The sequence below is a fragment of the Eptatretus burgeri genome, chromosome 2, assembly GCF_056783735.1.
Source record: "Eptatretus burgeri isolate ZD-2024b chromosome 2, Ebu_testis_v1, whole genome shotgun sequence".
NCBI classification, from domain to species: domain Eukaryota; kingdom Metazoa; phylum Chordata; class Myxini; order Myxiniformes; family Myxinidae; genus Eptatretus; species Eptatretus burgeri.
In genome coordinates this window covers 70716938-70728928 of record NC_140962.1, presented here as the reverse complement: position 1 = coordinate 70728928, position 11991 = coordinate 70716938, and the positions used below count along the sequence as shown (strand labels likewise).

The following is an 11991-nucleotide window of genomic DNA, read 5'->3' as shown; positions in this document are numbered from 1 at the left end:
AATCTTTAGAAGGTTGGACTCGGTTCCATATAAAATGCGAAGAACTTCTTTTTTTTTAAATGACATTGTTCCGTGCTGATACGGGCTGGCAGGATAGGTTTGATAGATGTAAACTCATCTCGAAGTATTGTAGCCTGGGTTCGACTGTCGAACCACCTATAACGGTCACCATGGTGTTTCGCATGCAGGACAATGCATTGATGTGTGTAGTACGTACGTATGATAGTATCCATTGGAAGGATATTAAGCCCGAGGACAGTCCAGTCTGCCAGCACTTATCATTTGTGGACATCAGAGAGTACGCTAGGACTTTCTATGTAGGGATGGCATGGGAAAAAAAAATGGACGCACCATCTGCTACATCCAAAACGAAAGTTGGAGTATCTTCTCGAACAAGTCACTTATTCGGGTAAATATCTCACGGTGTCTTTCACGAAGAGTTGGTGAGTCATCAAACAGCACCCTGAACAAATGACAAATTCCTGACACCTTCAGTTGAGTACCTGCATCGGAGGGCTTGCAGGATAGTCTAGGTTAGGGGTATGCACATTCACTTCTGAGCTATCTAGCCTGGGTTTGAATCTCTGCCCAGTTTTAAACTATCACACGCATGCAGAACGGGGCATCAATGTGTGTGTGTGTGTGTGTGTGTGTGTGCCATTACTCAGATGGATGTTAAAATGCGATTTCCATCTGTGCTTGGATTAGGTGATGGACGTTAAAAATTCCAAGGTGTCCTTCAGGAGGAGAATGCAAGCCTTCACCGGCAGCCCCAGCAAATGGCGCTACCTGCAGCAATGTGCTGCATACGAAAGAAGAGAAGAGAAGTCGAGACTCGTCTGACATTAGCTCTCACTAATAAACGTTTCTTTGCTAATCGTGATATGCCTGGAGCTCTGTGAAGAGAATGGCTTTCGAAACACCATTTGTTGTAATAAAAAGAAAGTTGTTAAAATAACCAATGATCAATTTGGAGTTGATGAAAAGTGTACAGTTTTCAGAAAATTTACCGGTATGAAAAAAAAAGTCCTAAAAACCATTGAGAACGTTACCCTGGGTGGTGGTGATAATTGGTTGTAATCCACAAACATGCTCCAGCTAAGGATCTCCAAACTGTACCATCAGGAACAGAATATTTTCTTTTTCTGATGCAATTAATGCCAGGCATCACTCCATGCCTGGTGATGGCTTAATGGTTCGGGTGGTGGGCTTGGGATCCTAGGATCCCGAGTTCAAATCCCCCTCGGCTGTTGAATTAATACCAGGTAGGGTTGACTCTGCCCGTTATCCTTCTGAGATTGGCAAAATGAGTGCCAGCTTGCTGGTATTCTGTGTCGGAGTGGTGACCCGTCCATTATTGTGCCCAATCGGCAGCACCAACGCTTTGCACAGAGTTTGATCCCGATGGATGGATGGATCACTCCATGGTCCCATTTTCTCCCTTAACAAAATGTGATGTTTTAAATGGCTGACAACAATTCCCTTCAGTTGAAAGGAGATGGCCAAGCCCTAGTAAAAAAAACACTCCAGACTTAGGTGTTACTTTGACAGTCTTCGACCGATTCAGGCAGAGAATGACGATATGACATCAAAAAGTCTGGATTTAGGCAGAGGCAGGTTTGTGACTCATATAGTCTCATGTTACACAGTCTCCCTGCCACCGACATATCCAAAGTCCAGTCGATGGATACAATTTATGGCTAAATTTCACTCAATGGCTCATGGGATCTCAATAAGAACTAGAGTGGCACTCGGTAGAGGTCAAACCTCCGCCAGGCTAAACAGTTTACATTTTGTATCCCACCGATAAGTATGATCTGCATCTGGACCTGAACCAAAATCAAATCGGCTTGTTCTCGTCACCTCACCAACTCCTGATCCACCAAGTTTCGGCCGAATCCGTCCATAACTTTTTGAGATATCGTGCCATACATTATTTATGGCCCCAACCTGTCAATTGTGAAAAATCATTAAAAAAAAACAAAAATTTGGATCCAGATGTTCACCAAAATCGAATCAATTCGTCCGTGTCAGTGGTCACACACCCAACCTCTCCACCAATTTTCGTCCGAATCCATCCACAACGTTTTGAGATGTTCTGCTCACAGACAGACAGACAGACAGACAGACAGACAGACAGACAGACAGACATCGGTGAATATATAACCTCATGAGATCTCATTTTGTTCAATTCCCAACCGGGCCAAATCGGGACGAAATTCCAATGGGAACTCCAGGGGGCATTTGCTCAATGGATAGGAACAAGTGAAAATTGAGAAGTATGATAGAACACATCATTTGTTAAAACGTACAAACATTCCTTTCCGAACCAAATAAGTCACAGTTCGGTGGAACAAAAAAAATGCCATATTGAAGTCGAGAGATGCTTCACGATTTAAAGACCAGAGCAGGAGTGTGTTCAGTTAGCGCCTCATAGAGCGCTCGCCAAGCGGCTTAAGCACTCCATTTGAAACCGTTAAGGAACGGCTGGCTCGCCAAGCGGCTTAAGCAATCAAGCAAGCACTCCATTTGAAACCGTCAAGGAACGGCTGGCTCGTCAAGCGGCTTAAGCAATCAAGCAAGCACTCCGAAAACGTTAAGGAACGGCTGGCTCGCCAAGCGGCTTGAGCAATCAAGCAAGCACTCCATTCGAAAACGTTAAGGAACGGCTGGCTCGCCAAGCGGCTTAAGCAATCAAGCAAGCACTCCATTCGAAAACGTTAAGGAACGGCTGGCTCGCCAAGCGGCTTAAGCAATCAAGCAAGCACTCCATTCGAAACCGTTAAGGAACGGCTGGCTGGGCAAGCGTCAGCTGCTTGGTAACTGAACACATCCTCCCTACATCCCTGGTTTCATCGAAAAAAAGCCTCTGCAGCCCGACAGTCATCACTCCAACTACTCCCGAGGCCCGTCAACAGCAGCAGCAGCAGCAAAATAAGTAAATAAAAAGAGCCGATATCAATGATTCCGAATTAAAAAAATAAATCGTTCTTCCGTGGTAGCGAAACCCCAAGAGTACTGACCTGTGTTGGCTCTCCTCATGACGTCAGCAAACAAGGAAAAAATAAATAAACTACAAAATGAGAAACGTATCAAACAGCATTCGCCGTTTCATGCACACGTCATCACTTGTATAACGATCTGAGGATTCTCAGTTTAAAAATTCGGTGGAAAAAAAAATTTACTTTCATTCAAGATTAAACATTAGATTGTATATAAATATATATTTAAAATTGGACCTTGTTAGCTATTACAAAAACACGTCACGTAAACTGGGGTATCCTAATAAAAAAAAGAACCGCTGCCAATACACCGCCCAAGTAATCTACGCTTACTGTTTAATCGGTGAACTGGACAGAGAGAGAGAAGATATGAAAACGTATAAATTCATAAGGAAACTTATTAACTACGAAGTGTTCAAGGAGCCAGAAATAAACGGATAAGTTTGTTCAAACCACACAATGGTTGAACACTCGGGCAGGCCGCAGGCTGTAACCGAGCACGCCGACTCCTCCTTTCGGGACCAGGAAATGATTACATAGTACTGTACGTCATCTGTACGTCAACTGTACGTCAACTGTACGTCAACTGTACGTCATCTGTACGTCATCTGTACGTCATCTGTACGTCATCTGTACGTCATCTGTACGTCATCTGTACACATGTAAAAGAGGTACGTGCCACCATGTGACCGGGATACCATTGACCATTTTTTGGAGAGATGGCCGAACGGATCTTTGTCAAACTTTCAGAGGTTCATCAGTGAGTGCAGGGGAGTGTTTTAGCTAAAACAAACAAAAAAAATTTGATGTTGGATTTTTATTTTTGGATTAAAATTTTTTCTTAATCACTATATATAGTGCCGAAGTCTTTGTAGCAACGTGAAAGGTAAATAATATGGAATAGGCAAAGCCAAGAAGCGAACGTAGAATTCTTCTTACATATATCAAATTAGTCTTTTTGCTATGAAAAAATAAATATTACCTTAACATTACCTTCACAACAACTACACCGCCAAGAACAGGATCTCATCAGAAAAAAAAATTCCTCAACATTACATTCACAACGACAACTACACCGCCTAGAACAGGATCTCATCTAAAAAAATAAATATTACCTCAACATTACCTTCACAACACCAACTACACCGCCGACTGTAGTGTCGTGGTAGGGGCGCTTATAAGGCAGGCACGAGCGGAGGAACAGTCGAGCCCGGCTGTGGTGTACAAGCGCGAGCGCGGGCGTACTTTGCCCGCGGCTCTCCTTTATTACGTACTCAACACACTCACGAGCCGTGGCACTACGGCACCCACTACAACGCCTCAGGCGGCACGCACCCCTTATATCCCTGGCAGACACGATGCTCACGACGACCACTCCCCCCATCATCATGCCCTGCCCTGCAGGCCCGCAGGCTATACCACACTCCTCCCTCCTAAAACTACGATTATTAAATGATCAGCATTATAATAAGCATAAGTAGCACGAAATACCATGGTACCACAGCAGACAAGGTACCAAAAAAAAAAAAAACAGCAAAGTATAAAAGCACATCACATCATATAACGTGTGGATGCGAGCGAGTGGAGCTGCAACGGCCAGGTTCCGAACCCACAAAACCCTGACCGCGTTACTGATATAAAGCAGCAAGGCGAGAAGCACAGCAACACTTCGCAGCAAAAACACCCCCAGGCGGCTCATGCTTACATGGCCTTTGGCGAGGTCGCGGCGACCTCCCGAGCAAACCTCCCCCGGCACCATCAAACGCCTCCGGCCCACCAGGCGGCACATCTCCCCCAGCCAGACCTGAAGCAGATAAACATTCCGAGGCCGGAAGCCCACTGTCTGGAAGCCATGGCGCCAGCACCAGACCCGATTGACCTTGGATGGGGGCGCTAAACAGCACCGCTGGCTGGATGCAACCAATGCCCCACAACAACCCACGCACCACAAACAGTTGATATGCCAACGCCCGTCTAAACGGCCTTGAGCGAACACAGAGAGCTGCGCCCCCGGCGCCAGGCACGTCTGACCTTGCCGAAACCAGAGGTGGGGGTAACGCTGACCAGCGCACCAGCCCTGGCTCCGAGTCGATCTCCGAGACCCACACGGCAGTTAGACGGTAGCAACTCCATTCAAACCACACTTCAACCATAGGCTCGTCATAAATCAATAGGAACATCATTGGAACCATTGCAAACTCATTTTTCCGTACAGCGCGTTCTTTCGGCAAAATCCCTGCACATGACAAAGAAACTACCCGTGGCCTGGGGCAACTGGAGGCCAATAAAACCTCTTTATTTGCCACCACCGCTCCCAAAGCCTTCACATCACATTGATCATAATGCAAATCCCATCGATTGATCTCCGCCAAACCCACTCAAACACAGGAACTGTTGGCATTTATTTCAACAACGTTAAACCGCATCACTAGAGCAATGAAAAACAAATATGCAATGAACAGCACCCATAAACCACATCACGAGTCCGTTTCTTGAACGCGACGGGCTCGCTGCAACTCGCCGTTGAAGCTGCCCGAACAACACAGGCGCACCTCGCACCATGAACGCAGCCGAAGCGCGAGAGCTCATCGCGAGAGCTGGCACGGCTCCCGCTGCTCCCGAACCGCACATCACCGTTGCAGGCAGCAACGAACAGCCGCTCCCGCTGCATCGATGCGGCTTCCGCCGCCAGAACCTCGACCTCGGAACTCGACAAACGCATCGAAGGGAGCACCGGCACACCTGGAGGTATGAACTGGAGATCCAGCCCGAGGTGCGTCAGCCAGTCCCGACCCAAAAGGGCGGGCCCCTCCCCTCGCACCACGAACACCGAGAGTAGGGCGCGTCGACCTCGGCAGCGCACCGAGACGTCGGCCATCGCAAGCGGTGCAATCGCTTCACCGGTGTACGTGTACAGCGATAAGGTCGTCTCGACTAGGCGAACACCGCGAAGACCACGAGCCGCCCGCTCGCCCATGACCGACACTGCAGCCCCGGTGTCCACGCAAAACACGGTCGGCTCGCCATTCACTTCGACCTCCACCGTGAACGGTGTCGTCACCTCCGGACCAACGGAAAACAGACTCAACCGTGGTTGCATCTCCTGCTCTGGCCCGCCGGCATCGCCATGCCCCGGCTGCAGGCCGATCTCCAGGTCACTGGGGTCCTCCCGCACCTCGCCATCCAAGACCCCAATGGAGGCCCCCACCATCCGACACACACGCTTCAAATGTCCCACCTTGTGACAATGCAAACACACGGTGTTCTTATACGGGCACATTCGTCGCAGGTGCGGACCACCACACCCCCAGCACCCCTGGAAATCCACCTCGCTCCCGGTGCGACCGTGCTGCGGTGCGCGCCCTCGGCCCGCACCGCCAGACGCGCGTGCGACCTGCGGCACCTGGGTCATCGCGCGGACCCCGGGATGCGCGACCTGTGGCGCCTGGGTCATCGCGTGAACTCCGGGATGTGCGACCTGCGGCACCTGGGTCATCGCGTGGACCTCGGGATCAGCCGACATGCCCCAGCTGGAGCTACTCATTACATCCTGGCCAGCAATGGTGCGGACATCTGTGAGTGTCTGCTCGACAGACGAAGCAGTCCCGACCGCCGAGTCGAATGTGACGTCGGTCATCCGCAGGATGGCTGCTACCATCTTCGCGTCTCGCAGACCAGAAATAAAATGATCTCTGAGTCGTGCCGGACGCTCCTTTGCCGTGAACTTGCAAGGCACGGCCGAATGCTTCACCCGTGCTACGAAATCTGCAACGCGCTCCTCGGCACCCTTCGCGAGGTGATCAAACTGGTACCGCGCGAGCTGCAATGACTTCTCTGGCGCCAAGTGGGTCTTCATTTTCGCCACGATGTCCTGAAATGATAGCCCGTCATCACTGGGAGCCACCAAATCACTCAGCAGCCGGTAGTGCTCCGTTGATAGCGAGGCGAGCAAGATCGACTTGCGTTTGTCTCCATCATCTACATCATTCGCGCGGAAGTAGCAACCCAATTGTTCAGAAAACAACTCGAAGTCATCTCCCCCGAAAACGGGCACGCGCCCGTGCGCCGTGCCCCGACCTTCTGCCATGCTCGTGCTGGCGAGACCCTTGGCTCCGTAGCCTGGAACCGCATGGGTTATTCGCTGCCGATCCGAACGCCACCACCCTGCACACACCGATCCGAAGATCCTCGTCAGCCAACTGTAGTGTCGTGGTAGGGGCGCTTATAAGGCAGGCACGAGCGGAGGAACAGTCGAGCCCGGCTGTGGTGTACAAGCGCCAGCGCGGGCGTACTTTGCCCGCGGCTCTCCTTTATTACGTACTCAACACACTCACGAGCCGTGGCACTACGGCACCCACTACAACGCCTCAGGCGGCGCGCACTCCTTATATCCCTGGCAGACACGATGCTCACGACGACCACTCCCCCCATCATCATGCCCTGCCCCGCAGGCCCGCAGGCTATACCACACCGACAACAGATCTCATCTGAAAAAAAATTCCTCAACATTACATTCACAACGACAACTACACCGCCGAGAACAGGATCTCATCTAAAAAAATAAATATTACCTCTACATTACCTTCACAACGCCAACTACACTGCCTAGAACAGGATCTCATCTAAAAAAAGAAATACTAGAAGCGAACGTAGAATTCTTCTTACATTCGCTTCTGACTTTGACTATAACTTGTTCACAACTGTATACGCAATTTCCAGTTACTTCGGCCTGGATTCGGGATCAGCGATCAAATAACGTAAATAACGATTAAAAATTATTTTTTGATGAGGAAGATATCTTTATTAAAATCAGTGGAGGAAATATACACTATGTCTGATATTTGGGTCTTTCATGTGTCCGACGATGCCTTTATCTCCCGGCATGCATCATTCCCCATGACAAAAACTGGAAACAAAAAAAACCAGAAGCAAAAAAAAAAAAAACGGAAGCAAAAGGGTCATAGCCAACGACACGGATTCCAAATTGCCAGGGTATTGTGTTGTTGTTGTTGTTGTTGTTGTTTCCTATTCTCTTATGTGCACGCGTTAAGTTATATTCACAAGATACAACTAAAACCCAATCGTGTTTATACACCGCACAGCGTTTAAAAAAAACCGGAAGCAAAAGGGTCATAGCCAACGACACGGATTCCAAATTGCCAGGGTACTGTGTTGTTGTTGTTGTTGTTGTTGTTGTTGTTTCCTATTCTCTCATGTGCACTCGTTAAGTATGAAGCTCACTGTGTTCGCTATTAAATGATCTCCAACCCCATTCCTTCGTTTGCATATGGAAGCGTTGAGCACCCACAAAAAATATCCAAAAAACAAAATTTGATATCTTCCAAATGTCGTGCAAAGTCCTTCCTCGGCCCACTTGAGCTCCTGACCATGTACAAAGCTTTCGTTCACAGCCTGATGGAGTACTGCTCTCCCCTCTGGGCTGGTGCTCCAGCTTCTCACCTTTCTTGGCTTCACGCCGTTGAAACCAAGGCATTTCGGATCATTGGCATCTCCCGCGATGAGGCTGGGTCTTTGGGCCTCTCACTCTCTCACCACAGGCAGGTTGGTGGTCTTTCTGTCTTCCACCGTCTCCTCCCCGGTCTCGCCTCTCCTGCTCTGTCTGCGATTTGTCCCCACCATATTTCCGCAGGGCGCTCAAGGTCAGCCAACAACCCCCTTCTGGTAAAACTACCAAACTCACGAATCACTGCTCACCTTCACTCTTTCATTCCTCTGTTTTTCTTGCCTTTGGAATAAACTCCCTCACTCTGTTCAATCCCATTCTTCCCTCCAGGCCTTCAATACAGCTGTTCACCACCCCCTCTTATCGTCGCCCATCCAAATACTCGATCTTTTCTACCCCCGTTAATCCACCCCAAACCCACCTCCTTCAAATTCCCTGCTTTCCTTCCTGAAAGTCCCTGTAATGTCCATCTTGTATAACCCGTGTTCCTCACCCCATCCCTCTCCCTTCCACAGATTTCCTCATGTCTCTGTTCCCCACTGTTTTGTCCTTCCCACTTCCACCCCTCTTGTCTCATGCCCCCCTTGCTGTGTGTTTTGTGTTAGCTCTCATACAAGCCTCGACAATGAGCACAAAAAAAAAGAAAAGTCAACAGGATGAGAACAGTACCAGCAACACCAGGTACTCCAAATATTGCATAGTCTACAGGAGTTTTACAGTACCTGACATCTCCATTTCCCTTCAAACCGACGACACATGGAGGAGGTTTACACGAGGCAACAGTCTTCCAAATTTGTTTGTCCTTGCTTCCACCGATAGATGGCTGTTGGCCCTCACTGTCCATTTCAGAACATCGAAGCATGCACGTATGAAGGAAGCAGCAGTTTATAGACTGTCTGATGGCAGTTCAAAGTGATAGTCCTCGCGATCTCCAACACCGATGACCGCACCAGTCTTGTCCCATCGCTTTGTCTATGGCTCTTGTACTAACTCCTCAGTTCTGATGTGAAGTGGAGTGAGAGGTTTGGACGACAGGTCACAATGAGCACTGGTTTTCACCCGTTCCTCAGCAGCTTTAACATCACACTTGTCAGCAGTCATCTGCCGCTGCAGTGAGAACGTGGGTTGATGTCCAGGAAGAGCAGTTCCAGTTGGATGCCCAGATAAAATCTGAGCTGCCAGCGAACATCCAGATCTGCATGACATGTAACGCCGTTCAAGCAGCCGCTACAGAATGCATAGTCGTCAAGATTGCCATTGTGCGTCATCCAGCGATCAGTGTCTTAATGGCTTTGACTGCTACTTCTGCTTGTCCACCCGAGCATGGAAAGTGTGGTGTGGAGAAATCATAATTAACTCCACCACAATCCCTGAATTTCCAGAATTCATACAACGCAAACTGTGGGCCTCAATCAGATTGAAGACGCACTGGGACACCCATGTCCACAAGGAATGACAGTTGAGCTCGGATGAGGTCACACGATGTGGGGTCACCCGAGAAAAGATGGATACATGGCCATGCAGAGAGTCGGTTGACGTAAACCAGATACTATTTTTCCGTGTTGGAAAACAAATCGGCCAATAAATCTTCGAATACAAGCTCCAGTGGTGTATCGCTCATTAGCTGGGTTCCTTCTGATGGCTGGCCATTCACTCCTGACACATAGGACACGAGTGAATCATGTTGGCAATACCATTGTTGATATTCAGCCAATAAATAGTCTGTCGAGCTCAGAATGAATTCTGAACATTCCATATAGTTTATTCAATACCTCCGTATGCACTGCACGACGTATGACAATGCGCTGACCATAGAGTATGATGTCATCAACTGATAGCTGATCACATATCCCAAAGTCGGACTTCAGGTGATAGTCCCACTCATTACGATTTGCTGAAAAGCCGGTACAAACCATGTCAGCAAGTAGACAGTCGTCCTCATCATGTCGTGCTTCAGCACGGAGTTTATTGAGGATAGGATCGTGTAGATGATCATCACACCTGTCATCGACATTCACTGTTGCTGCCAAGATGACTTGATGTACCTGATGTTTAATGTGTATCTCTGCCTCCTCATTACCTGGCAATGGGCTATCCACTGGGTGGCGTGAGTGAGCATCTGAGATGGCATGCTTGCATCCCTTCCATCAAGTCACTGCAAAGGATGGAGAGACAATTTCTCCATAAGATGTTGCAGATGCAGGTAATCAATAGCATCCAAAGTGTACATGTTCTGTATGGCTTCAAGCACTTTGTGGTTGATGACAAGCTGGAATGTGGGTTGGCCCAGTACGTAGTGGTGGCATTTCTTCATGCCCCAAACTACTGCCAAAGCTTTGAGCTCAATCATTGCGTAACGACACTCGACATCACTGAGATAACGTGACCCACACTGAACAAGTTTCCATTGATCGCTGTGTCATTGGAGCAATGCAAACCCAAGTTCATTGAGATGAGACACATCAGTCTTTAGCATTGTAAGTAATGAAGGGTTGAAGTGCACAAGAACAGTCAGTGATGTGAGAGCACGTTTAGTCAGTTTAGTCACAAAAAATGCGTTGTCATGATTCGCAGTCTAATCGAAGACTGACCCCTTCTTCAGTAAGCCACGAAGAGGACCGACATAGCCAAAATATCAGTGGAAAAAACTATCCAACTGATGAACCAAACCAGGGAATGACAAAGTTGGTGACATTGTTTGGTGTAGGAAAGCCTGCGATAACAGTGGATTTGTTTCAACCTGATGTGACACCATCGCAATTAATGATGTAGCCACAGAATTTGAAACTATTCCTGAGCAAAGTGAAATCTCTGTGGGTTCAACGTGATGCCATGTTCACAGCATCAAAGAAGTATATTCCGCATCTGTTGAACATGTTCATTATATGTCGATCCATAGGTTAGCTTATCATCGCCAACTCTAACCGTACTTTGAATCCCATCAAGAGCGATGTCGCCTCTGCAATAATATTCGTCTCCATTTGTGTGGAGACCAATTGGAGCTTGTAGTAGTATTTGAACCGATCCCAGGGTGTCATGAACATGGCAAGGGATGGGCTGGCCTCAACCAGAGAAATTTGCCATTATTCTTAAGACCTAGGTCACATTTGCTCTACGGCAAGGATACGTACGCCCTCTGAATTGACAGAAACGTGCGGCGGCCGCAGAGAAACTGAGGTGGCCTCAGGGAGGTCCTACGCCGTTTGGCTATATTTTACAGGCCGTAGGGTCGCCGTTTAATTATAGTGTGGAGTTATAACTTTTTTCATTTCTACGTTCGCCATAGAAATTCGACAAGCCAAGCTATGATGTAGATGTGTTCCACGTCGACCGTACGTAGGGCGTACGGTGGGCTTGCGTTATTCGTGCGGCTGCCGTAAGCTCTTCTCAATGAAAAATGAATTTTCCCAACCCCCAAAAAATTACGGCGGCCGCACTATTTCCACGGTCGCCGTACGGTGGCCTTGCGGTCTGTGTGACTACCTGCAGGCAACGCAGCGTCGACGCACGGTTTCCCTACGCCCG

General features: G+C 48.4%; 2 protein-coding genes across 5 annotated transcripts in view; one reads left to right on the top strand and one right to left on the bottom strand.

The window, feature by feature from the left end:
• BET1 (Bet1 golgi vesicular membrane trafficking protein) overlaps nt 1–3468 on the bottom strand; it is a 19462-nt gene extending 15994 nt beyond the window's left edge. The window contains exons 1-2 of one of the 3 annotated variants that reach the window (XM_085869700.1): nt 3336–3468; nt 3024–3073 (exon numbers count right to left, since the gene is read on the bottom strand). In XM_085869700.1, coding sequence (XP_085725826.1) covers nt 3024–3073; nt 3336–3391 — 106 coding nt within the window. In that variant the 5' untranslated portion in view covers nt 3392–3468. Of the gene's footprint in view, nt 1–3023; nt 3296–3335 lie in introns of those variants that run through there. The other 2 variants (XM_085869699.1, XM_085869701.1) reach the window with 2 other exon arrangements.
• A 24-nt stretch (nt 3469–3492) lies between these two features.
• LOC147032266 (uncharacterized) overlaps nt 3493–11991 on the top strand; it is a 243837-nt gene continuing 235338 nt past the window's right edge. The window contains exon 1 of one of the 2 annotated variants that reach the window (XM_085869687.1): nt 3493–3673. The gene's annotated coding sequence lies outside the window, so the exon portion shown is untranslated. The remainder of the gene's footprint in view (nt 3674–11991) is intronic. The other variant, XM_085869689.1, reaches the window with a different exon arrangement.